The sequence below is a fragment of the Lepisosteus platostomus genome, chromosome 28 (genome assembly GCF_059453375.1).
Source record: "Lepisosteus platostomus isolate fLepPlt1 chromosome 28, fLepPlt1.hap1, whole genome shotgun sequence".
In the NCBI taxonomy this organism is placed as follows: domain Eukaryota; kingdom Metazoa; phylum Chordata; class Actinopteri; order Semionotiformes; family Lepisosteidae; genus Lepisosteus; species Lepisosteus platostomus.
In genome coordinates this window covers 10,079,303-10,105,939 of record NC_142638.1, presented here as the reverse complement: position 1 = coordinate 10,105,939, position 26,637 = coordinate 10,079,303, and the positions used below count along the sequence as shown (strand labels likewise).

The window sequence follows — 26,637 nt, the reverse complement described above, 5'->3', positions numbered from 1 at the left end:
TGTACACTCATACAAGTGCACTGGATTTGACCAAATACATTTATAGACAGTGAGAACTATGATCAACTCAAGCAGCGTTGCAGATTTGAGCATCATTAACAGGCAAATAATCTTGATGTGATTCTTTCTGTTTGGCTAGTCGGGTTTCTGCACCAATCCACGGATCTCTGCAGGCCGGCAGTGGGAAACTGCTGTTCGGAATGGAGCTCCCCACGGATTCTGGAAAATAAGAAGGAACGGAAGGAACCGTCAGCTCTCTTTCGGAATCCCGACTCCTGTTGGCATCTCAGTACAAGTCTGACTGCGTTGAAGGATGGATTTTTTTTTTCAGAACAAGAACTCCTTAATTAGGTCTTATTGTTCTTGAAATGTCTGGGCGAGACCCTATTCATACTTAAGGAAAACAAGATTTTCTTGTTGATATGCTTAAAAAGAAATTATCTGCACTGATAAACACTTGTCTGCTTGTTTGAACTTTTACACAATGCTGGGCGTGTTTGCTCTGCTGTGCACTGTTAAAGTCTTTGACAGCCTGGAATCCTTTTGTAATAAAAAGGACAGAAAGATGTTTTTCATAAAGTAAGCAGGGGAGGAGGTGTAGCTGGAAGCTCGAAGTGCAAAAATGAAATCTGAGCTTTTGCTTAATCAAAAATGAATTTCATTGACCTTTCTTCAGCTCACACCTTGTTTGTGTAGCAAATTTGATTCAGACAAAATGATGGACTGAAACAGGAAGAATCGCATCAAGATTTTTGCCTGTTACTGATGCTCAAATCTGCAACGCTGTTCCAGTTGATCATAGTTCTCACTGTCCAAAAATGTATTTGGTCCAGTGTGGTTATTGTATTTTTTCAGTAAAAGAAATCTGGATTTTTAAAAAACAGTTTACATGAGATCTTTCTAGCCTGTTCTTTCATTTTAAATCTGTCTTCTCTGTTCATACTTTAAGGCAGTCTTATTTACATAATGTTACCCCAGAACAGGACAGGACACCTCCCCAAAGTAACACCCCTGCTCATCAGGTTTGCTTGATGGTTACAGGCAGCTCTCAGTGTTCAGCTGGAGCTGTGTATCTCTTGTGGATGAGAGCCATTCTCTCCTCCTGGTCTTTCTCAGCAGTAGGGTTTTGTTTTGAGTGTGCTGTGGTCACACGAGCTGTGTGGGAGACAGAAGCAAGCTCTCCATCTCGAAGGCTGCTGTGGAGAGCTCATCAATGAGCAGAGGGCAGGGCTCACTAGTAACATGTTCCTCTTGTGCTAGTAGTAGCTGTAGTAGCAGCTGTAGTAGTAGTTGTACTGTAGCTGTGGAAAGTTTAGGTGTGATGGTGGTCTGTGGTTATTTGTGTATCACCAGAACTCCTCAGGATGTGGGTGCAAAAGGTTCACTTGTACCTGTCTATCTGTGGTGTCAGGAAGTGCTCATGAAAAACACAGCAACATGTCAGACTCCCATGTGCAATTGGTGCCCACGCAGAGACGCAGAACAACAGTGCAGTACGAGCAACAACTAAAACACTGGGAAAACCTACCCAAACCGGCCCAGTTGCCCCTCACAGAATCCCCACTTGTGACAGAGGCCTGTTGTCAAATGCAAGTGCCTGGTGCCAGGAGTTGGGAGTGCAGGTGGGTCACGTTTCTTATTAAATTGAGCCTGAGCCCTGCAGGTCTGCATCAACCTGTCCACCTCCCAGCCTCCTCCTGGCCCTCTAGCTGCAGGGCAGCGATTAGCAGAGCAGAACACCGAAGAAGGAACTGGGTCTGAGGCCCCTGCATCAGCAGGAGCACATCTGCTTTTATTAACAATAAGAGCCAACCGCCCTGCTAGGGTGGCAGAGCAGAGGAGCGGGCCGAGCACAGTTGTGACAGCTCCTGTCAGCAACCGACCACCCTGATGAAGCAATCCGACTTCTCTCTGACGCTGCGGGGAAGTTTGCCCGCGTCCAGCCTCGCATTCAGCAACTTTTTAGATCTGATTTGGAAACTTTTTTTTGTCTCGTTGTCATGGTTCCAGCATGCTCAAGGCAGCGAGCTGCGTGCGGCACAGAAGACAGGGCTGCTGGATTTCTTCGATATGGATTCGGATCCCCATATGAACCAGTATTTTTGATGAAGAAGAGCAGTTTTCTTTCTCGGTAAAATAGATTTTCAAATAGGTCTTAAAACCTCTTAATGGTTATGAAACCATAGTTGCTTTATTTTTTAACATTCCTGCTGAGCATGGTATGCATTCACTTAAGTAACTGAGCTGTCGGCTGGAATGAAGACCCAGGTTTGAAGGTCCACCAGGAGCTGGATCGCTGGGAGTAGCTGGTGGCTGCTGGTGTAATGTGGCGGTTCTCGCAGTCTCCGTCTGCCAGAAGGTGCACTGCCGTTCACCAGCTGAGTGCCGAACAGGACCTCCTTGTCCTCACACCCGTCACACCTGCTTTACTGCGAGAGGAAAAACAACCAGACAGCATGGCTCTGGATGAGCCCATAAGACCCTTCACGTTTCAGCAAAGGAAAATGAACATTGAGTGTGTCTACACCTAAGGAACCCATCGTCTTTCTTTTCAGCTCGAAGCTTTTACAGCTGCTTTCTGAACAGGGGGAGAAGGTTCTTCTCTGGACCTAAGCAGCCTGGTGAAACTGCCTGGACAGGACTGTTGGGTAAAACCTGTGTCTTGCCTTTGGCCTCAGCATATGGCCCCAGACCACAACCCACCTGTGCTGGATAATAACAGGAAATGAGGCAGATGCAAAAAAAAGAAACCATCTTTTCTCCTGAGGTAGAGAATGCGGATCTGAAACCAGCAGGCAGGACAGCAGTAGGTGACTCTTTGTGCTGGATTAGATTCAGACCCCCATCTTCAAACATGAGCAAATGTATTTCCTGTCGCTACTGTAATGCCAGCAGCCGTATCACCCTGTAACTCAGAACTGGCAGCCCACTGGAGCTCAGCAGGTGTGAGCCTGGTCATACCTGGATGGGAGACTCCTGGGGAAAACCAAGGCTGCTGCTGGAAGAGGTGTTAGTGGGGCCAGCGGGGGGCGCTCACCCTGCAGACTATGTGGGTCCGCTCTGCTAATCGCTGCCCTGCAGCTAGAGGGCCAGGAGGAGGCTGGGAGGTGGACAGGTTGATGCAGACCTGCAGGGCTCAGGCTCAATTTAATAAGAAACGTTACCCACCTGCACTCCCAACTCCTGGCACCAGGCACTTGCATTTGACAACAGGCCTCTGTCACAAGTGGGGATTCTGTGAGGGGCGACTGGGCCGGTTTGGGTAGGTTTTCCCAGTGTTTTAGTTGTTGCTCGTACTGCACTGTTGTTCTGCGTCTCTGCGTGGGCACCAATTGCACATGGGAGTCTGACATGTTGCTGTTTTTCATGAGCACTTTCTGACACCACAGATAGACAGGTACAAGTGAACCTTTTGCACCCACATCCTGAGGAGTTCTGGTGATACACAAATAACCACAGACCACCATCACACCTAAACTTTCCATAGCTACAGTACAACTACTACTACAGCTGCTACTACAGCTACTACTAGCACAAGAGGAACATGTTACTCGTGAGCCCTGCCCTCTGCTCATTGATGAGCTCTCCACAGCAGCCTTCGAGATGGAGAGCTTGCTTCTGTCTCCCACACAGCTCGTGTGACCACAGCACACTCAAAACAAAACCCTACTGCTGAGAAAGACCAGGAGGAGAGAATGGCTCTCATCCACAAGAGATACACAGCTCCAGCTGAACACTGAGAGCTGCCTGTAACCATCAAGCAAACCTGATGAGCAGGGGTGTTACTTTGGGGAGGTGTCCTGTCCTGGTGTACACTAATACAACTGCATTGAATTTGACCAAATACATTTTTGGACAGTGAGAATTATGATCAACTCGAACAGCGTTGCAGATTTGAGCATCAAGAACAGGCAAAACTCTCGAACTGAGCTTGAGGATTGCGTCTCAGGGCCAATAGAATTTTAGGAGGATAATAAACGTGGATTCAGTTACATGAACAGTTAAATTAGGTCTTTCTTAGCTAATTTGTTAGGGTTTTTAGGCAAGCACCAGTAGCAAAAGTACAAATAGAACAGCCTGTATATTTACATTTCCAAAAGGCTTTAGATACTGTGCCCAAGAAAAGAATAACTTAAACTGCAAGTGGCAATATAGTTAACCCAGTGGGCCTCTTCAGAATCAATTCTGAAAGATGAAGCAGGTGGCAATTACAGCAAAGTGACTCTGTGTAACCGTAGGCACCTCTTTACACAAAGGATTGTGGAGGTTTGGAACAAGCCGTCAGTTATGTTGTGCCCTGGCTTCTTTCAAAAACTGGCTGGATTAATTAAGCACTAAAACCCAAACGAGCCAGGTGGTCCAAATGTAATTGTAATGAGTCAAGAGGTGAGGAAAGGGGCATGGCCAGTTCGATCTGTGGCGAGACAGCAGCCTCCTCAGGAAGTGTAGCTGTCACTGTTCCTTTAAGAGAGAAGAAACTGTGGTTAAGACTTTTGATAGAACAGAGAGCAGCTTTCAGATTGATCTGTCAGGCAGCAGGGGGAAGATCGCAGTGACACGAGAGCCCCGTCTGTCTCTCTGCACCAGGCTGGCGAGTGAGGACGAAGCCCATCGCTGAGGAGCAGGACCTGTCAAGCAAACATGGCTGGAGCCACACGTGAGTCTTCTGATGTAGCGCCGCACGTGGAAGAGCCTGTACTGGTCTCTCTTCTGTTTTCTGCGTTTCTTGCCCTTGTTTCTCTAGTTTTGCTCATTGTTACCCATATTAGATTCAGTTGCACACACGCATGGTTTTTATTTCATTGTCTTCGCTGCTGCCTGGAGGGTTTAATAATAATAATAATAATTGGTTACACTCATATAGCGCTTTTCTGGACACTCCACTCAAAGCGCTTTAGAGGTAATGGGGATCCCCTCCACCTCCACCAGTGTGCAGCCCCACCTGGATGATGCGACGGCAGCCATAGTGCTCCAGAACGCTCACCACACACCAGCTCTCAGTGGGGAGGAGAGCAGAGTGATGAAGACAGTTCAGAGATGGGGATTGTTAGGAGGCCATGATTGGTAAGGGCCAATGGGAAATTTGGCCAGGATGCCGGGGTTACACCCCTACTCTTTTCGAGCCAACTCGAAAAGTTAAGCCAACTTGAAATGTTTATCGGCACAGTCTGCTGATTTTGGCTGAGTTGTTCGTGGCCAGAAAGAACAAGAGGTGTGCCACTCTGTCAGAGACAGATTTGAAATGCTTCATTCAAAAGAGCTCCCCCCCCACGTCTCTGTATGTTACTGTTGTAATCGTCACGGGTTCTGTTGCTTTAATATTAGCCACATTTCGTGGGTGACCATCCGGTGCCCCGTGGTCACTGCACGACTTCTTGAGGTTCTCGAAGGTTAGTGTGGCTTCTCTTCGCAGCCCGGCTGGGAAGACTGAGACCTCTTCCTCTCCAGCCCTCTCAGCATGTGAAAGTCCTGTTCACCACTGAGTGGTGATTTGTGTTGCTGGGCTGCAATCAGGACTCCCTGTGAGGTGTGAGATTTATGTGAACACCAAGGCAGAAGGGAATCAATGAGCCGTGCAGGCTAACAATTAAATGGTGCAAGATTTTGATCGTCTGCTGTGTTTTCTGTAGCTCTTTTCAAAGAGTTGTTTTAGCGGGAGACGCAATGTCTCTTGGTGCAGAGTTTAATACTGTTGCACAAAGCAGAGCACTGAGAGCTAATGCATTCAAGGCAGGGATGGTTGCACTTTGGAACAAACCACAAGTACTGTGCCCTAGATATTGCGTATCTCGACTAATTGAGAGAACAGTGATATTGCGTTTCTCACGACTGCAGAAAATCAGGAATCCCACAACTTCAACGCGTTTCCTTATAAATGGCGGGAAGTGACAGGATGGGTATCTGGGAGGGACTGTGGCAGTTCTGTCATTTGAGCCTTGAGAGAGAAGAATCCAGTCCACAGTACGTGTCCCGTTCTGTCACTCCTTCTGTCCGCCTGACAGAGTTCCACAGCCCTGAAGAGAAACAAGCAACTCCATCCACTCATTCCACTGCAGAGTAACTTCACAGTAAAACTGCTCCTGCAAATCAGGGGTGTCCAGTCCTGTGTCCACAGGTTCTCAGGGCCTTTTTAAAGCCCGGAGAAGTTAAAATGCCCAGGTCAGATAGTAACCAGCTAGTGTAGCCTGTTAAGAGCGGAGTTGGAATGAAAACCTGGAGCTGGCCTACACTCCAGGACCGGGACTGGACGGCTCTGCTCTAAATAATGAAGCAGCTTGCTGGAGGTAAACACTGGAGTGGAAGGTGACTGGGCAGCACGTTGAGTATTCTTGCTGTGATGCTGAGCTGAGAGACATTAACAGCCCTACTCCCAGACATCACTGCCAGAACAGTTGCAACCGTTAATTAACGCCCCACAGGCGTCAGAGGTTCAGGGCGGCAGTGAGAAACTACAGCTCCTCTTAAGTTAAAACCAATCAATAATGTAAAAACAAAAATGCTACTGAAATATTTCATCTCAGACGTCAAGACTGTTTTTCACCCATCCGTCGGGACAACCCCTCCAACATCATCCACCCACACTGGGCTTTCAGACGAAACGTGTTTTGTTCAAGAGCAGAAGGGACCCGTGCCGTTTCCAGGAAGCCTGGTAGCTGTTTTTCGTGCGAGTTACGGATTGAGAGTCGCCGGCTCTCTGGAAACGTGAGCGGGGATCTCTGTCTCCTCCAGACCAAGGAGCTCGGCAGCGGCTGTGAGGGAGGACGGGAGCCCGGCGACGAGGGTAATGAGGGTGACTGCGGTTCGGCGGTGTCCGCCTGGGGGCTGCTCAGGGAGGGGGGCGTGCTTCCCCATTTTAGTATCTCCCGGGTCAGTGACTCTCGGTGAAACTCCCGAGAGTTGCGGCTGAAAGCAGGAGACGAGTCTCTCTCTCTCTCCGGCGGTGAGAGTCCCGGGACAGTGAAAGCCGGTGTGGAGACCGCTACTCCGGCAGCCAGCTCCCGATTCGCAGAAATCAGACCGCAACGCGGTTTCATTAGGCTTTCACTCGATTGCTCATCGGTGAAGGAGCATCCGTCCGGACACGATGCATCTGACAAAGATCAAAAGTCAACGGAGGTCTCTTTTTTTCTGCATTAGTCCCCGTCTCCAGCAGTAGCCCTCAGCGGCGATCAGCCTGAGGGGCGGTTAGTGCGAGTGTCGGGCCCCTTTAAAACCACTTCTTTCCTACCTCCTACCTGGAAACAATGTTTTAGGTTGAGAGCAGCGAACAGCAGCTTCAGGCCGGGAGGACGTAGCGAGACACGCAGTGTCCCAGAGCCCCCACCTGGCATCCTCCCCCGGGCACCTGCGTGACGCGACGGGAAAGAAACGGATGTGTGAAAGGAGCCCTTCACTAAACTGATTTCGCGGCTTATATGAGTGGAAATTTAAAATGATCTAGGCGTGTTTTAAAATACTTTGTTTTTGCAGAGATTTGTTTGATAATAAAAGGATAAAATCTTAATAGCTTTCTTGAGTGCGTAGTGTATTGCAGGCGAGGAGAAAACAAAGCTAAAAAAGGCTCAATGAGCAAAAAAGATTGTAAATGAGTAAATGAATCGGCAGTTTATTTAATCAAGATTTTGCGCTTTATTTTCGCGTTAGTATAGTTCAGTTTCCAGGCCAGTTCGTGTCCCGGTCCGAACCCCGAGCGCTGCTGTACTGTCCTTCCACTCGGCTCTTCCACTCCCCGGCTGTGGCCGTGTGGCGCTCAGAGACGTTACCAGCCTGAACTGATGTTTCCATGTCAGTGACTGATCCGGGGTTTCGTGGTCTCTTGGAGGCGAACTGGCACCAATTCCGACGTCACGCTCCTTTGAACCAACAGCACTAGAAAAGACCTGGCGAACGTGTTTGACTTCTTGTCCCACTCTCCCACCACTGTTTGTGTACAGGAGGGCCTCCAGTGCTCAGTCTCTCTTCACTGTTTTGCTCTCTGGCCTGTGTTCACTCTTAACCCTGTGTAAATGAAGTCTTCTCTCACCACCTTCAAGGAAAAGCACATTGGTATAATCACTGAGGAAAAGAATGTCTCTTTAGTATCTTAAAATATAAGAAAGAGCTCAATATCATCCATTATAACATAATATTGGCAATGGGCATCATGAAACATTGCTAAATAAGCTTAATCAATGAATCAGTGAATATTGATCAACATGAATACTATGTCTCCCTCAGGAGTCCATCTGCTGAGCAAAACTCTGCTGTTCTGGTTCTTCATAAAGGTAAGACTCTGATTCACAGAGAGTGGGGAGGGGTGGAGGTTGGAGAAGTAACTAACAGGAGGAGATGAGGGCCCACACTGAGCGGAGCTTCGTCTCTGGAAGCCCAGCAGATTGGCGTTCTCCAGCATCACCAGTGAGGCACAACCAGTTGGGACACACAAACCCCACATTAATCTGGTCACAGTCCTACAGTCAGCCTGTTTGGCATGAAATTCATAACAAGTCCCCAGAACACCAGCAAAACCTCCGCTTTTTGCTCCATTTTGACAGACAACTTCATGGATATGCGTCTTCCAAAATTGTTCTAGCTCATGGTTTTGTTTTGATGCCAGTGCAGTCGAGTCTACATCCTTTTCCTTGCATGAGAAGAGAGAGAAATTAATTTCGATTGTTTTTCTGCATGTTCAAGAGGTGTTAAACCAAGCGCGTTGAACCTCTCGATGCTGCCGAGAATTTTTAGACAAATCAAGTCAGGAGCGCGTGACAGGAGAAGTGGTCTGAAAGCTGTGAACTATCTGTCAGTCTCTTCGTCTGGTAGCAGAAAGGGCACTGGAGCGAAAGAAGATTTTTTGAAAGTGAGGTGTCTTGGCTGAAGGTATTTTCACCAAGCTCACCATTGTGGTGTTTATGTCCAGGTCTGTGGCGATTCTTGTCAGTATGTCATAGGTCTTGCCAGCTGGCTGCATCTCTGCACTATTTTTCTTTTCAAATTGAAGAGCTACAAAAGACAGCCAGAGTACTCAGGAAGTGGTGAAGATGAATTATTTAAGGAGATGCTGTTTATCTGGGGAATTGAGTTCTGCTCAAACCGATAGCAGAACAACAGAAGGGGCTTTCATCCGTTTCTTGTAAACCTGCACACTTTCCTTTCCGGGTTTTGTTTGAAACTCTTTGATGTGTGAGTGAGATGTTCAGTGCAGAACTCACCACGTGGGGCAGGTGCAGAGGGGGGCTGGGGGAGGGGTTTGAGGAGGCTGCAGGTGGTGGGGTGGCAACCAGGAAGCCTCCTTCTGGGGGACATAAAGGCCGCAAGACCCTCCAGAATAAGAACGTTAGGATTTCTGTTTTCAGTGGCCACCTACCAGGCAGCACACAGAGAGCCACCCAGGCGAGAGGCTAGTGCAAAGACACAGGCTTCACACTTTGCTTGAAATTGGAGAAAGCCATTGGATAGATTTCCTTTGGAGAGAAACTAGATTAAAAAAATGCAAACAGTAACGTCTGAGGGAAAAAAAAAACTATTTTAATGTGCTTTCTCACATAATCAGTTTACTTGCTTGACACTTTTATCCAAGGTGACTTATTTATACAGCTTGGTATTTCACTGGAACCGTTCAGGGTAAGTAACTTGCTCAAGGGTGTAACAGCAGTGTCTCACCTGGGATTCGAACCCACAACCTTCCAGTTATGAGAACAGAACTCTCCACACTGGAGCTCACTTTACTTGTTAAGCAAAAAACCTGCCCATTGAACTGAACCCCGTATTCCAGAGATATCGCATTCAAATTTGTGTGACGGACAGTCTGTCAACAGCTGATCCACACCTCAGCTGCAGTATGTGTGTGGCTGCGCGCTCCTTGCGGAGGGCTCCCCCTGGTGGCCTGGTCCTGCCACTCGCACCAGTGGGCCCCCATACTGCGGTTTGCTAAACGTCTCTCAGGTGGGGTGCAGAAAGAAACCAAACTGGCAAACGGGAGCTTCTAAAATGAAAATCCGCTCCTGTCGCAGGCCCGTGCTTCGGAGGAGAATGAGACCATGTCGACCGACTACAGTTACGACGACAGCAGCATCACGCCGGACTACAGCCAGTTCCAGCAGCAGTGCCCCATGGACGATGTGAGGGCCTTCCGCACCTGGTTCTTCCCGACCATCTACTCCACCATCTGCTTCGTGGGGCTGGTGGGGAACCTGCTGGTAATGCTCACCTACATCTACTTCAAGAGGCTGAAGACCATGACGGACGTCTACCTGCTCAACCTGGCCGCCGCCGACACCCTGTTCCTGCTGACGCTGCCCTTCTGGGCCATGAGCTACGCCAGGGACTGGGCCTTCGGGCTGGGCACGTGCAAGGCCATCTACGGCATCTACAAGGTCAGCTTCTTCAGCGGCATGCTCCTGCTCATGTGCATCAGCATCGACCGCTACTTCGCCATCGCGCGGGCGGCCTCCGCCCACCGGCACCGCTCGCAGGCCGTCCACTTCAGCAAGGTCTCCTCCGTGGTGCTGTGGGCCCTGGCGCTGCTCTTCTCCGTGCCCGAGATGGTCTACGCCCGCGTGACCGACCTCAAGATGTGCACACCCTTCGCCAACGACTCCCTGCGGCTCCGGATCGGCATCCAGGTGGGGCAGATGGTGGGCGGCTTCCTGCTGCCCCTGCTGGTCATGTTCTTCTGCTACTTCATGATCATCCGCACCCTGCTGCAGGCGCGCAACTTCGAGAAGAACAAGGCCATCAAGGTGATCTTCGCCGTGGTGCTGGTCTTCCTGGCCTTCCAGCTGCCCTACAACGTGGCCACCCTCCTGCGCACCGTCACCATGGGCAACTCCGACTGCCCCTTCGAGAAGCGCATCGTCTTCGCCATCGACGTCACGCAGAGCCTGGCCTTCATGCGCTGCTGCCTCAACCCCTTCCTGTACGCCTTCATCGGGGTCAAGTTCCGCAACGACCTGCTCAAGCTGCTGAAGGAGCTGGGCTGCGTGAGCCACGAGCGCTTCTTCCGCTACACCACCTGCAAGCAGAAGAGGGGCTCCATCGCCATGGACACCGAGACCACCACCACCTACTCCCCCTAGCCGGGGGGCCGCCAGGGCCCGACCGGACTCCGAGTCTTCGGGAGGGTTTAGCTCTCTGTTCGGCAGCTGCAGGGGCGCGTCGGTGCTGCTCCATGAGCAACGTTGTCCCAACGGAGCGCTCCGCTGTCGGGGCAGGGCACTGGGGCGCAGACCACCACATGCACAGGATCCTCTTCCCGGTACAGCCTGCTTCCTACACACATTTCACCGTCAGACATACTGGGACAGGACACGAGCTCTTTTTCTGCAAAGTGAATCCCCCTGCAATTACCCCCAGCTGAACCCAGGGTTCGTATATCTTTCAGCGGGGGTGGGGAGGAGGTTGAAAAAACTGTGGGGGGAGTTTTGAAGACGGGTATTGTCCATTTTTACTCTCCTTTCGTCATTAGGGCTTATGTTCCAGCCCTATCCAGTGCCTAATGAGGAACACGTTTTTTCTGTGAAGCAGACGTCAAGCACAACGATGGTTCTCTTGAAGTTCAGGGAGCGACTGACTTCGTGACTCTAATCAGCTAAATGGAATAGAATGGCCTCGCTTGAAATCCTTCAGGCGTTCGTGTGACGTGTAGATTTAAGGACATCTTTGTCGTCTTTACTTGTGTCTGTTTTTGTCAAAATGAAGTTGAGCTCCTAAATGCATCAAAAGATGTTGAGTTCCAGTGTTTCAGTGGTCTATAAGAGGATTAGATTTTGTCCGAAGAGAGATTGTATTATTTTTTTACAGATTTTAAAAAAGGTTCCAAATATTAAAAAATACTAGTTCTTTCAGATTGTAAATGGAATGAATTGCATGCCAGTATCTGATAAAATAGCTACACAGGAATAAACATTTTAACAGAATAGGCAGCTGAAGTTGAATGATATTGCAGCCTCGGGTTCAGTTACTGGCAGAGTTTTGGATTTAGCATGCGACTCTACTAGACAGATCAGAGGCTGCCACCTACTGGACAAAAGTCGTAATTAATTTTTATATTGTAATTCTGCCTCCCTTGCTCAGGTATATATATATATTTCAAATTGTAATCGATTTTAATCATTGCACAATGTTGTAACAAATACAAGAGCACAATGTCCATAAACTTAAGTCCTTAAATGTTATGCAGTATTCAGTATTTCAGCCAACACAAATACTAAAATAAGCATAAACTAATGTTCAGTGTTGCTTTATGATTGTAAGCTGTTGGATATTTTCTATTTTATTCTAATAAATGATTTACAAAAATCTCAAACACATGAATGTTCAAATTCTTAACAGTTCCGTCTTAAGTCTACCAGGAAGAATGTATTGAATTACATTTTTTTCCCCTCTTTCTTAAAGCAGATGATTTTCTCAGTGACGTGTGGCCATAAATTAGATGATGAGTTTAACAACCTCATGCTGACATATGATATAAACATTTGTGATTGCTGTAGGGAGTGTTATCAACTGAGGTATGAAAAATAAATTTCTAGTAGCAATGTTATACCTCAGTTTTCTTTAATGTCCAGTGGAAAATTTCATGGAACTTAATCAAAAGGTTCGTGAGGCCATGGAAGTCTGTGTGCAAGGGCTCGTGGGAACGAACTGTGGGTGCACACTGTCTGGCTGCTGAACTTCACAGGGGAACATGTGACTCTCGAACAGGTTAGTATGCTCAGGTTTGGGGTTTTTTGTTTTTGCGGTGGGGGGAGTTTTGTTTTTACCTTGTGTGTTTCAGAGGGGTGGAAACGATCTTTTCAAAACATAGTGCATGGAAACTGTGTCTGAGAACAGAAGAGATTCACAGACATGAGAAGACAAGAACCACAGAGCAGTCGAGAAGGTAAGTTATTTTAACAAGATTTTTAATAACACAAAGTACCTCATCAACAACAACAACAACAACGATGAATAACTCTAATAACAATAACTCTCAAGAGGGCGAAGCTCCTGTTCTTTCAGAACCGGGACTGGGCCTCCAGCTAGGACCGAGTGGATCACACTCAGGGGATTCAGAGATCTGTCAAGCTGCCAAGGATAAAACACATCTCTCTTTTTTTCCATAGAAATTATTATTTAATCAAATGAGTCAGTCACACTGCCAACCTGGAGAACACCCACGTCAGCAGCAGGGTATTTTACAGTGAAACAACAGCAGCACTCAGTCTTGCTGGGACTGAAGCCCAGGAACACGTTGCTGTCCCATGATAACCATTTACTACTGCTGCTAATTGCTTTGGCTGATGTTTTATCCAAGGCGACTGACACATGCACCAATTATACAGCTGAGCACTTTTCTGGAACCCTTTCGAGTAAAGTACCCTGCTCAACAGCTGTGTCTCACCTGTGATTTGAACCCCCCGTCTTGCAGTTACAAACCCCGAACCCTGATCACTAAACCCCCAGTGCTGAGAATGAAGGGGAGAGTCAGGGTTGCAGAATTGTGCTCGTTTTGCCTTTGATCCTGTGTTGCCAAAACGTTGCAAGAACATATGAGAACAAGTGTGGCTTTTGCAAGTTTCTTCTGTTAGCAAACCCCTTCTGATCCCTGTCCACATGAGGACAAACCCATGCAGTGTGTGTTTCAGATGGGTGGAAACGATCTTTTTATTCAATCACTCAATTCGCAGGTGAGACACAGACAGCTCCAGGAGTACCGGAGAGACTCTTTTTCCTTGGGTTAATAGTGCTTGTTATAGTTATGCCCTTTGACAACGTGATTCCCCTTTGTGTTTTAAAAGCAATTAAGTTATTCATTTTTATTTTGAAGCAGATAAAAGTCATGGCTTGGACCATTCTCTCAGGTTAAAAGAATGATTAAATATACACTCACCCAAAGTGCAAATACTGGTTTCCTTTTGGTCAGAAAATATTAAAAAAGATCTAAAAAACTTCAGTGTCATTCAGGAACAGGAGCATGTGGCTACATAATGTGAGCTCAATCCTTGGATCAATAAAGCAAAATCAATTGGACATTCAAGTCAGGAAAAAGGAAAAGAATGTTGATGCTTTGATCTCTTCTGAAAAGATACCAAGACCAACTAAGTTAAAGGCCAAAATCTGTAATGAAGACTCACGTCATACTCTAAACACTTACTTCTTTGGCTGTACAGACGTTTGTGTTTCAATTTCCCTGACAGGGATTTAAAGGACTGAACAGCTCTACCTGTTGAACAGAAACCCTGCTGTGTCCTGTGGTTCAAGTGGAACGAATGTGGATTCCTTGCCTCCTGTCTGAAATACAGCTATTAACGTTACTAACACCACTAATATCAGACATCTTTCAATAACAACAGCAGTCAATATCACCGGTAAAGGGCCTTATACTTTCCTGAATTTCCCAATCTCCTGATTTGTACAAGAAATACTAGATAAAAGTAATATTTTAAAATACAATGTAACTTCATAGCCGTCTCCGAAACAAATGAAATCCCTTCGGAAAGGCTCTTGAAGGCATCGTGCAGAAAATGGGTTTTAAAACCCACAGAGCTGCCAGCAAAACACTGCAGCTTTCTGAGAAACACAAAATGTCTGTCCTGAGTTTTATTTTTTTCCTTCGGCTCTCATTTTCCTAAGAGCTAAGCTCGTTTTAGTTTAAAATTATCCTAGATAATCTGGAGTTGTATATTGGCTACGAAAGCTGGGAAGGCAATCATGTCTTTGTCAGTGCCTTAAAAACAATACTTTGTTACTCCTGCCAACTTGGAATAGCTCTTGGTACTGTATATGTTGGCTGTGTTGCTCCAGATTGCATGACACAGCTCTCTGACTGGTATTTGGATTGGGGGAAATCATTTTGCAGGGCTTGCACATCACTTCTTGATCTGTCTGGTTCAGTTCACTCCTCCCAGCGGTCTGGTACTGGGCTGGGTAGCCCTGGCAGATGGCGCGCTCACTGGGGATTCGAGATGGGACAGGAATGTCTGCTGATGATGCATGGCGCAGGAAGCAGGTATTCCCTGGGGTGAAATGGGCATCGCCCTGTACAGTCAGAGCACAGAGACACCTCTGCCGTCAAACAGTGTCCCCCCCCTGCCCTGTTGCCACCGAGAGACCTCACAAAGATAGCAGCTTACCTGACACCCACCATGCACACACCCCTCCACCCCTTAGCGCTGTACACAAGGCGTCGAGCGGAACTTCTTTAGAGAACAGAGACAGACAGACAGAGATGTTCCTGGGGAACCGCAGCTCCAGAGGACCGTCCTCCATCCACTGTAGTGTAGGAGATCCTCCGGGCCACGGCGGCGCCCCCTGGTGTGGGGACAAGGCAGCGCGGGCGCCGGGCCAGCTCACTTGCGGGGCTGGTGGATGTGCTGGTTGAGGTGGTGAGGGGGGGGCAGCTTCTCCAGGCAGGCCTGGGGTTTCTGGTGGGCCACCTGGGCAGCAGCAGGGGGGAAGTCCTTATCGCCCTGTGTGGGAGATCAGAGGGGTAGGGGGCTTCAGAGGGCCTGCAGACAGCAAAACACTTTATAGTCGGTGTCCCGTTCAAATTTCACAACACTCTCTCCCCTCGCAAGCAGCCGGGGCAGGGTAGACACCCACAAACCTGCCGGAGCTCTTAATACTCCAGCTGAGGCGATGTGACAAGCAGCTCTTACCCGGGCTATTGCTCCAGAGATGAATAACGTTGGCTTGGGGGGGCTGCGAGAGACAGAGAGACAGAGAGAGCGCATTAGTGGTGACAAGCACAGGAGCAACGCCCCCTGGGTTCCCTGAGGCTCACTCACAGGCAGGGAGTTACATAACAGCTCTATTACAACAGTGATTAATAATTACACATAGGAAATGCAGCATAGGAATTTACAGCCATTCAACAACAAAATATTTAAACTTCATTATTAAGGATTCGGGTTTGTGTCGGTTTTTAGAGAGTTTCCAAAAGCACAGTTTCAAATGATTCTTATGATCGTCAGGCACAGAGAAACTCTCCTGTCCCCGGTGATGGATTTCGAGCAGCTACCCCGCCACAGAGAGACATCTGTCTGGCTCTGAGCTCCTTTCTGACCTTCAGCTTGGCTTTGTCAAGAAGCAGGCCACAGCAGATGTCCAGTGGAAAGGGATGTTTTGTCTTTAACTGTCTTCATTTAAAAATCATTCTGTAGGTGCCAAGTACAGCAATGCTTTTTTTAAATTTCAGTAATCACGAAGGTTATCTTGACTTCGCTGCAGGAAAACAGTTGTGGATATTGCTCTTATTTTTTTGATTGACCCAGGGATGACCCCTTCCTGTTCATCTTCCATTTTGACACCACCTGTTCTCTGCACACCGCGAAAGAGCAGCATCCTGTCTGCTGCATGCTCCCTAAAATGGTAACCTGTGGTACCAATTACCTCTTTTTTTCTTAGCAGCTTTGATCGCATCCTTAGATAAGGTAAGAAAAGATTAAAAAGTACAAAGAATCTAGTACTGAAAAGGCTACACCCTAGGAGTGCACGCACACACAATGCACAAAAGAAACTGAAAATCATCTCTTCCTGTGTCTAGATTTCAGGAGCTGGCTCAGACCAGAAGGAGCCCTGGGCTGTGTATTTCAACTCCAGATCCGAGCAGGTCGGTTCCACGGTTTACTGTGAACCTGACACCTTGTGTGTGTGTGCACACATGCGGCAAGGAACCAAGAGCACAGCATGCTCTCTGACACACTTCTAACCCACAGGACGCTGCCACTGAGCCGTCTGCTCACACACACGTTCGACTGAAAGTCGCAGGTCTGCTCACAAGCTCTACCACAGCCGACAGATCAAGCTCCGTGAAAGCTGACACCCCTGCAAACATCACAATGAAACCCACCGCATTCGTCAGCGCTGCTTGTGCCTTTGAAAGCAGTGTTGGTGCTGCTTTTATGCTGAGATATAGCGCCTTATATTTTTTGGGGGGCGTGAAGTCTCTCATCCTCTTTCATTTGCGCTCAGGCTGTGCTGGTTTGTGCAGTTGAAAGTAGGATCTGAGATGCTTTCATTCCCGAGACAGCGCCTGCTTTTTTCAGGGAGTCATGTGACCCTTGTCGCCGTTGTAGGGGGGGCTGAGCAACGTCACACTGAAAAAAGAAAGGCGCTATATTTCAGGAATATAGTAGCCCTTCAGATGCTACTTTCAACAGCACAAACCAGCGCAGATGAATGCATTGGGTTTCACTGTCAGCACCCAGTCAGGAGCCCCTCCCAGTTCTCTGTCCCTTGAGAGAAAACAACTCTCACCCTGGGGATGGCTGGCCTCTCGTTTGCCACTGTGGCTGCATGTCAAGGCGACCTTACAGGGAGGAAAGCTTGAAGGTGGACAGCAAGTGAGAGGATGAAAAGAGTTTACTGGAAGTCAACTTCCATATAGCCAGCAGCCATGTCACCCTGCAGCTCCCAGCTGGCAGCCCACTGGAGCTCAGCAGGCGTGAGCCTGGTCAGTACCTGGATGGGGAAAATTAAGGCTGCTGCTGGAAGAGGTGTTAGTGGGGCCAACAGGAGGCGCTCGCCCTGCGGTCCATGTGGGTCCTAATGCCCCAGTATAGTGACAGGGACACTATACTGTAAACAGGCGCCGTCCTTTAGATGAGACGTAAAACCGAGGTCCTGACTCTCTGTGGTCATAAAGAATCCCAGGGCGTTTCTCGAAAAGAGTAGGGTTGTTACCCCTGTGTTCTGGCCAGATTTCCCCATGGCCTTTCCCATCATGGCCTCCTAACAATCCCCATCTCTGAACTGGCTTCATCACTCTGTTCTCCCCACTGAGAGCTGGTGTGTGGGGAGTGTACTGGAGCATCATCCAAGTGGGGCTGCACAACTGGTGATGGTGGAGGGGAGTCCCCATGACCTGGAAAGCTGAGTGGAGTGTCCAGGAAAGCGCTAGATAAGCGTAAGCAATTATTATTATTAGTGATCAAGTCAGAAGAACGAACAGTGTGACGGGGCAGGTGTGGCACCCCGTCCCTGCGGCGGTCCCAGCCGTGACCCCAGGCCTCCGGAGGAAGCCCAGAGCTCCAGCCTGCTCTCACCTGGCGCCGGTCTCCCAGTCCTTACTGTCCTTGTCCCTGTCCTGGCCCTGGTGGTCTCCTGCTGCGTGGTGCTTCTGGACGATGCGCATCCCCCCGGCCTTCACTGGAACCCGGAGAGCAAGAGAGAAGGCAGAGGGGTGTTAAACAGGACAGCAGCCCCAGGTCTCCACCCCGGCAGGCCCTCGCTCAGCGGAACAGGCTTTGCTCTCAAAGGATCCTTCAGCAAGTGGTTGAGCGTCAGTTTTTAAGAGTGTATTGCTTTATATATCCATCCATTTCCCAACCGCTTCATCCAATTCAAGAGTTCCTGCGGGGAGCCTATCCTGGTGAGCAACAAGTGCCAGGCCGGATACATCCTGGACAGGACGCCAGCCCATCACAGAGCTCTATATATATTAGTTCAGGTGGGTTGCTGCGTCAGCATGCGTAGGCTGCAAAGGAACAAGTAATAGGTTTATTCCATGCTGAAAAAAAGAAGAAAGAGAACACAACGTTTCGGCCGTTTCTCCACGGCCGAAACGTTGTGTTCTCTTTCTTCTTTTTTTCAGCATGGAATAAACCTTTTACTTGTTCCTTTACTATATATATTAGTATCTATACTAAGCTTGTGAACTATCGTGACATTTCAGCTTGTATAGTTTAGCTGGGGGCTAAACCCTCAACCACCTAGTACCTGTCCAGAGTCCCGGACACTAACACCACTAACCCCCAAGTGTGTGACACAATTCAGATTCCTGATCTCAGGTCACACCGTCTGACTGAAAGGGAAACTCTCTTTATGGACAAAGGCTCCGAACGTGAAGCATGCCCGAATAATTCATTCATTCTGTTCTAGCGGCAGGTGTGCAAGTTTGTTTTCCTTCTTTGAACAGCTCTGAAACAGACAGGACCCCAACAGCGGCTCTTCAGTCAAAAGCATGAATGCGGGCCCAGCTGACATCACCCAACCCCAGGAGGCCTCAGCACACGTATGTAAACAGGTGCAGAAGGGACTCGTTTCCATTTTAAAAGTGTATTCTGCACGCAAGAATGACTGCCTTTTTACTGTCACTTTTTTTTTCCTGTTCTCTTACGTAGCACTTTGAAATCAACGATTTTCAGTTCTGCTTGTTTTGTTTATTCCTTATTACCAGCACGTCACACTCCAAAAAGCTTCCCTTGTGTGCCCGCAGTCCAACACATCAGCGTCACCACAATGGTCTCTGGCAGACCGCAAAGCGCTGTTGCTAGGAGACGGAGCCTCACTGATCAAAGGCTCCCACTGAAATTCTGAAATCCCCACAAAGTTCTGCTCTATAAAGACAGTTATTTAAATTGATTTTCTACTTTTTAGGCCACTTAAATAAATAATGGGTAGCAAAATAAAATACAGTCTATACACCTGAAGAAGGCTACACGGCCGAAACGTTGTGTTTTCTTTCTTCTCTTTTAAGCAGGGAACCTGTTACTTGTTCCTTTGTAGTCTATATATGTTGGACCTATATACACTACAGATTTAATCAAACCGTACATTTCCCTTGTTATTGTTTTATATCAACAGTTTGTCAGTCCTGCTAAAGAGATGTGACCATTAATATCTTTAATTTTAACACAATGCTGAATGCAACAGATGGCCTCACGTATTCAATACTGTCTCATTTCCAGACTCTGTCTTCAGATCGCTCAAAATTTATTTAAGTCACCCACCAGCCTCGTGGGTAGCATCTCCACACTAATTTCCCCAAATAATAAATTTATACATCATAATCAGATTACTTTATTTTATCAAAAGGAGACGACTACTTACTAATTACCTGTACTTACTCTTTGTACAGGTACTAAGAATAATAACATCTTAAGAACCACATTACTGAACTAATAAGATAGTGAGACCTTAATACCAATCGGACCAAGTGGCCCTGTGAAATAGATCATAAAAAGCTGTCACTCTGTCTATAATGTACACGCCTCACCTGCCATTTCAAATTCTCATCTCGATCCCTCTCTCCTCTCTCCCAACTCTCTCAAATTCCAATTCAAACAGCTTCATTGGCATGCCCGGTAAGTTAGTGTTGCCACAGTGTTAAGTGTTGTGTTGTACTGGATCATACAATACAATATAATACAATACAATATCTGCATGCACTTATAATATAAACATCATAGTACAATTGCATACAGCACATAGAGCATTACTGAGAGACAGGCTCACTGTTCCTCAGGCTGTGACAAGAGATCACATACTGGGCTGCCAGTTCAACGGAGTTCCCTCCTCTCTCCCAGTAGGATTGGGACCCGTTGTGATTCTGGAAGGCGTGGGAATTCTGGGATAAGATGTGTTAATTTCGGGAGGAATGTTTCTCTAATCCCAGAGTATCTGTCACAGTGCAGTAGGAAGTGCACCTCTGTCTCTATTTCTCCCCGCTGGCAGTGGGAGCACAGCCTGTCCTCTCTGGGCAGCCAGGTCTGCCTGTGTCGCCCAGTTTCTATGGCCAGGCTGTGGTCACTGAGCCTGTACTTCGTCAGGCTCTGTTTCTTTTTGCTGTTCCTCTCCCTCCACCCCTCTCTCCCTCCATCTTCTACCCCCTCCTCCCTCCACCCCATCCCTCTCTCCCCTCTCTACAACAGTAAGGAGCAGCAGGAAACCTGCAGGTGGGTGTCCGCCTTTGGTCGGAGGTTTCTCTCGCGGTGGCGAAGACATTTTCCAAAACCTTCCGTCACTCCAGGGCAGATAAAATATTTACAAACAAGAAAAAACAGTAATCCTTTTGCTTTTAATAGAGTGTTTCCAAACAGACAACAGCTACGGTAGGAAGGCCCTAACGGCGGGGTTTGTTTTTTTTTAAAGAGTGAAAAAACATCAACACAAACAATCCAGCTCTCCCAGCGCTCCCTGCTGGACACGATCCAAATGATACCATGTGCACAGGCAGCGTGGGGTACACATTTTATTTCATCTTGTCCATGTAAAATATGATCTTAATATCAGTACTATATTTAATTTAAAAATGTACAAAGAATGAACATTTAAGACTTTCGTGTCAAGTAAGCCTTTATTTATCACAGAAATATTCAGGATGGCCCCCGCAGCGCTCGGATGGACCAGTCCGACCCTTGTCACGTGACCCTGCCCCGCTCGCGTGCCCGCTGCGCGCGGGCGCAGGAGGTGTCGCTCTGTTCTGGTAGAGGTGGTGTCGAGTCGGTCTTTGTGTCCCTCTTTGAAAACAGATATTTCGGATTTTTATTCATGTACTCGGCCCTTGTTGGCGTCAGAGGTGTAACGCTGATAACAGTGAGCTCACAACAGGAGCTTACGCGGCAGCTCGACGACTGTTCTTTTCTGTCGAGTTGTCATGAAGCGATTATCCTGACTCAAAGAGACAGTTCCTGATACGCGCAAACCGGCGCCAGCAGTTTTCAAAAGCGGTTATGTCAGTGGCCAAGGAGCGCGCCACAACAACTTTCTTGGTGCATTAAATGCCTCTCTCTCTGGTCCCTAGAAACACTGCGGCCCAGGTCGGTCCTGTGAAGTTCCGCTTCAGGGCAACGGGCACAGCGTGTAACTGTTCCCCCGGCCACCAGGTGGCTCCGCGGAGACGATTTCGAGTTCCTGCAGAGGGTTCATTGAGCGTTGTCCTTCTTTAAAGACCCGCTGCAGGACGCTGGGGCACCACCTCCACAGAGGAGCCTCGGGAATCTGATCTCCTGAGCTCTTGTTGCTGTGACTGCTGCTGCGCCTCTTCATCAGTCAGTAGCTGAGCGAGCGCCGCTGCGCTCTAGTCAGGGGTGGCAGAGCGAGCGGGCGACGGCAGGCTTGTACGTGCTCCTTTTCGTGCTTGGTGTTGCCTCTGGGATCCGTCACGGTTTGTGAGAGGTCGGAGAGGCTTGACGACTCATCGAGAACCGGCCAGGGAAAGTCGGAGCAGCCGAGACCGGAGGTTTCACAGAGCAGTCTCCAGACGTCAGTCCCCTCCCATAGTAATAGCCTAATAATAGGTAATAATAGCCCGACCCTTCCTGCTTATCGCTTCTCTCTGCTGCCCGTGACGTGACGTGCAACAGCCCGCTGTCTCCTTCCAGTATTGCGCTGACTCCTCCAGTACCGGCACACGCTCCGCCGTCCTGGCCGAGGGGGGGTCGCGCGGCTCTGAGGCTCGTCTCCCTCGGGCAGGCGACCGGGGCCGCGCTCACGGCGGCTGTGCTACCTGCGGACACGCGCACCTTGACCCGGACATCATCATCATCATCATCATCATCATCATCATCATCATAATAACAATTGCTTACACTTATATAGCGCTTTTCTGGACGCTCCACTCAAAGCGCTTTACAGGTAATGGGGATCCCCTCCACCACCACCAGCGTGCAGCCCCACCTGGATGATTATAGATTGCTTTATCCGAGGACATTATCCGTGCATTGCGCTGAGGGACTCTTTCCATTGCTCTGGCTTGGGTTGTCCAGAGCCACTTCAGGATACGATTATACTTTGTTGTCTGATTTCTCAGAAATCTATTTTGCCCCCAAGCACCTGTTATTTACACACAGAGAAATACCAAAACATATGTAACAACTCTGTGTACAAATGTAACACAGATAAAAGATAACAACCCATTGAGTCATTACACCCCACTCCTAACAGGAATCCTCACAGCTACACCAGGACCTGTAAATGTACTCCCCTCGCAATCACTCCTAAATAAACCCCTCTACTTCACTTTTGCACATAATCCACAGATTGCACTTGTCCATGACCCTATACTCCTGTATTGTGAAGTGATGTAATGCTTGAGTAGTTTGAGCATGAGCTAAAATAATTCCTCATTTTGTTTAGTCTGCACTGAGGCTCTGTAAAATGTCTGTCTGAAGGCATCAGTGGGTATTGTTCGAGTAGAACATGTTTGCCTGGGATTGAGGTTGTGTAGCGTGTTTTCTGTGTATTGCTAGTCAGGTTGTACTTCCATTGGTACGGATGGGTTTGCCTTGTTATGAATTGATAAAAACTCCCCAGTGTGAGGAATCCTGTTGCTCGTGTCTCGCTCAGTGAACATGTTTATTTCCTGACTGTCGGACTCACAATCTCACAGCTGTTCTAAAATTTTCCCTATCTTTCTAACTGGTCTCCCCACTTTTAAAACCAGCACCCGTTTGAACCCGAAGTCCCTCTCCAGGCCAGGAGCACGTCTTCGCTGCCTCTCAGTGCTAACTCCCTGCCTGACGGACAGGGCCAGCACACTCCCAAGTCATAGCAAGGGATTTTCTGCATATTTGTAATTATCGCCTGTCAGAGCTGCAGGCTCTCTCAGGTGTGCTCAGGCGTCTGCCCTTCCTGTGCGGGCCTGTTTCTTCATCAGCACCTCAAGCGCAAGGTTTTACTTTTTGTTTCTTTTGGGGAGGGCTGACATTTTTTCTTCTCTTTCAGTGTTGTGAGGCTCGTTGACACACATTGCTGTGCACAAAACGGAGGTGACTCCAACCCCTCAGTGTGTCCCGAGATGCACCCTCCTTCGTGCTGCCCAGCTGAGGCAGCCCTGTCTTATTGGACTGGGAGGTTATTGAAAATGGATGGACGTTTTGTTTTGGATGTCCTCATTTTTTACAGAGGTGTTTTTGTAACTTACCCTGCAGCTGTCCCACCCCTATTTGTGTTTGATTCTCTCCATTAAAGGCTGAACAGCCTCGCCTCACGCCTGGCCTCCCAGTCTGAAATGTGAGAGACGGGCTGGAGGAGGAGTGTGGGGGTTTGGGGGGGATTAAGAGGTTCTGCGTGCTGTTTGACACAGTGATGTCATTTAACGGGGGGCTCAAGTTCGTGATTTATTGTTTGCTGCCTTCGATTGTGTCTCTGAGTCTAAAGGAAACAGTGGCTCAAGTAACAACATGTGTCAGGAAAATTCGGGAAGCTGCATCCTCACAAAGGAGCAAGTCATTCGCCCTTCCAAATAGGAAAATGAATCATCCTGTAAATTGTATCCCTTTTATTGGAGATATCTTTGGTCTTATGCATGCCTCCAGCCCCTCTGGTCCGGTTCAGTGCGGCCTGACTCACAGCGGAAGATCCCGGATTCCAGCGCCCGGATCTCCAGTCCAGCGTGGCCGTTTCTGGGAAGAGCCGAGGCTGTGGAAGCTGGCTGATCCGGGAATCCCTCTCCCTCGCCTCCCCGATCCTGAAGACCCGCCGGAGCACCGTCTGGGGCTCCTCCCTGCCCGGAATGCATGGGCGGCGACTTTGAGGGATAAAAAATGGAAAAACTTTTGTTATTTGTGGTTTTCATGTCTAGATATTTCTCACAGACTGGCTTTGTTCACAAAAGAACTTTGCCAAAACAGAGACCACATGCAAGAACTGAAACAATGATCATATTTATTCTAATAACATTCATATTTTGGCATTAAGCTCTACAGTAAGCAGAAGCCAAGATAACCATGTGGGTGAGCAGAGGCTGCTCCTTTTGTGCTCAGTATTGTGTCCTGTACATAGACTTCAAGCTGGCCAGCCAATAAGAAGCCAAAATCCTGGCTTTCTCCATTCCTTCATTAAACAGCTGGAGGAGATCCTCAGGTCAATTAATAGCAGCCAAACGAGCCTGAATGAGCTGCTGGTGTTTGTAGCTCTTCTGGTGTTGTTATGGATGTTAGATGACCATCCCTGAGAGGCGTGCTGGACAGTGGTTTCTGGGTGTGAGGCCTGTGCGTGTTCTTCAAACAGACCTCCGGAAGATTCCCTCTGTTTGTGGTTCGTTAGGAGAAAGCCACGTTTTTTTTTTCAGGACTGAAACGCTTCTCCCCGACCCGTCTGGACGCCCCCAAGGCAGGGACAGCGCCTGTGCTGAAGTCCACAGCTCTGGGCTGGGTTTGCAGGTGAGGTCACCGCCCCAGTCCAGGGGGGGCAGGCAGAGGAGGCAGCCTGTGTCCTGGCAGCTCTGTGACTCTCTGTGGTCATTAAGAATCCCAGGGTGTTTCTCGAAAAGACTAGAGGTGTTACCCCTGTGTCCCAGCCAATTTACCCCCTGGCCTTTAACCATCATGGCCTCCCCATCTCTGAACTGGCTTCCTCACCCTGCTCTCCTCCCCACTGAGAGCTGGTGTGTGGGGAGCGGACTGGAGCATCATCCAGGTGGGGGCTGCACACTGGTTGCGGTGGAGGGGATCCCCATTACTTCTAAAGCCCTTACCCATTGGCCCTTACCAATCATGGCCTCCTAATAATCCCGATCTATGAATTGGCTACATTACTCTGCTCTCTTCCCCACTGAGAACTGGTGTGTGGGGAGTGTTCTGGCGCACTATGGCTGCCGTCGCATCATCCAGGTGGGGCTGCACACTGGTGGTGGTGGAGGGGATCCCCATTACTTGTAAAGCGCTTTGAGTGGAGTGTCTAGAAAAGCGCTATATAAGTGTAAGCAATTATTAATTATTATTATTATTATAAAGTGCTTTGAGTGGAGTGTCCAGGAAAGAGCTATATGGGTGTAAGCAATTATTATTGTTATTGTTGTTATTGGGCTGAGTTTAAAATAAAGAACCCCGCCTGTCTAAGTTAAGTCCTGAAACAGAGCTCACCATACACCTCTCAGGCCTGACTGAATGGTAGACCAAACAGGAGGCACTCTCGCCCATAAACCACTAATCCTTTACAGCGAACTCATTTAATGTTTCACCACTTTGATTGAGAATGAGATAAGAGAATTCCTCATTATGTCTGCAGTGAGTCTAAAACATCCTGTCTGAAGGTGTTTCTCATGCAGAACATGATTGACTAGAGTTGATATCGTGTGGAGAGATTTCTGTCAGGTTATTGTTCCAGTTGTACAGTTGGGTTTGCCTTGCTATTCATCTTAATACTAGATATACCGTCTTTAAATTATAGGATAAAGGGATATTTTTTTCACATAAAACGCCTTACAATAAGTACGCACTCTAACAGACCTACATCAAGAACTGTCTTAATCGGGTGACTGTCCATTATCAATCAGTGCAAGTGGATGCTGGGGCTGGACTTCCTTCCACATGCTGTTGTCCGTGCTGTGTCCCTGTCCCGGTGCTGAAACTGCGCTTGTCCAGTCCTCCGCAGGAGCTCAGGGAGCAGGGATTTTCTCTTAAGTCCCCTGTACAGCGACTGAAGTCTCTTCCAGCGCTCCCTCACTATCAGGATTTACAGTAGGATGTACAGGGGTTACAGTTACAGCACAGAGCTGACTCCTCTATATACACTATTTCCTGCTGGGTGTCTGGGGCCCCACGGAGCAGTGAGGCTGCACACAGGCGTCCAGGAGGTGAGCACAGTTCTAGGCCTCTCACCAGGCCTGGGATGAGCCGAAAATGAAATCAGTGAAGAGGTTCCAGCCAGGCTGAGCACCTTGTTTCGTTACGCGATTCTGCCTGTGCTAGGCTCGTACTGAACACCTTGGGAAGGCAGATTATTATGAGGCCATGCTGCCGCTTCCCACTGATTGCTGTGTAATTATACATTATTATGATTGTGAAGTGTTGTGTTCCCATTTCATTTCGTGCTGCGTCAGTGGTCTTAAGTAAACACATCGCCGCATCGCTCGCTCGTACTGAGACCAGCGGCGCAGAGGAGTGGGCTTTGGGCCACTCCGGGCTCTGGGAAGAGCAGGATTGATCCCGGTGGTTCCTGGTGGTGCCCAGG

At 48.4% G+C, this 26,637-nt stretch overlaps 2 protein-coding genes and 1 long non-coding RNA gene across 4 annotated transcripts; 2 read left to right on the top strand and 1 right to left on the bottom strand.

Moving 5' to 3' along the window:
• The first annotated feature begins 4,485 nt into the window (after nucleotides 1-4,485).
• ccr7 (chemokine (C-C motif) receptor 7) lies at nucleotides 4,486-12,286 on the top strand. The gene is made up of 3 exons (XM_088623303.1): nucleotides 4,486-4,657; nucleotides 8,218-8,264; nucleotides 9,993-12,286. The coding sequence occupies exons 1-3, from the start codon at nucleotides 4,642-4,644 to the stop codon at nucleotides 11,055-11,057; spliced, it is 1,128 nt and encodes a 375-aa protein (XP_088479429.1). The 5' UTR covers nucleotides 4,486-4,641; the 3' UTR covers nucleotides 11,058-12,286.
• Nucleotides 12,287-12,824: 538 nt separating this feature from the next.
• On the top strand, nucleotides 12,825-19,192 carry LOC148638853 (uncharacterized). The gene is made up of 3 exons (XR_015931023.1): nucleotides 12,825-12,859; nucleotides 16,505-16,570; nucleotides 18,878-19,192. It is a non-coding gene; the product is annotated as an uncharacterized LOC148638853 (long non-coding RNA).
• LOC148638852 (death-associated protein 1-like) lies at nucleotides 12,865-20,881 on the bottom strand. Of its 2 annotated transcripts, none has more exons than XM_088623305.1 (4): nucleotides 20,631-20,881; nucleotides 18,006-18,108; nucleotides 15,618-15,660; nucleotides 12,865-15,428 (listed from the first exon to the last, which is right to left on the bottom strand). In XM_088623305.1, the coding sequence occupies exons 1-4, from the start codon at nucleotides 20,683-20,685 to the stop codon at nucleotides 15,309-15,311; spliced, it is 321 nt and encodes a 106-aa protein (XP_088479431.1). In that variant the 5' UTR covers nucleotides 20,686-20,881; the 3' UTR covers nucleotides 12,865-15,308. The 2 variants fall into 2 exon arrangements, with proteins under 2 accessions (XP_088479431.1, XP_088479432.1); XM_088623306.1 differs by lacking the exon at nucleotides 20,631-20,881 and adding an exon at nucleotides 19,958-20,458.
• Nucleotides 20,882-26,637: the final 5,756 nt, after the last annotated feature.

What these genes read in the sequence shown, in the direction of transcription:
- ccr7 (XM_088623303.1), top strand. An exon ending in TGTTCTGGTTCTTCATAAAG is followed by an intron (nt 8,265 to 9,992) that starts GTAAGACTCTGA and finishes CTCCTGTCGCAG; the next exon opens with GCCCGTGCTTCGGAGGAGAA.
- LOC148638852 (XM_088623305.1), bottom strand. Translation starts at nt 20,685, where the DNA reads ATGTCTTCGCCACCGCGAGAGAAACCTCCGACCAAAGGCGGACACCCA. An exon ending in GACTGGGAGACCGGCGCCAG is followed by an intron (nt 15,661 to 18,005) that starts GTGAGAGCAGGC and finishes TGTCTCTCGCAG; the next exon opens with CCCCCCCAAGCCAACGTTAT. An exon ending in TCTCTGGAGCAATAGCCCGG is followed by an intron (nt 15,429 to 15,617) that starts GTAAGAGCTGCT and finishes TCTCCCACACAG; the next exon opens with GGCGATAAGGACTTCCCCCC.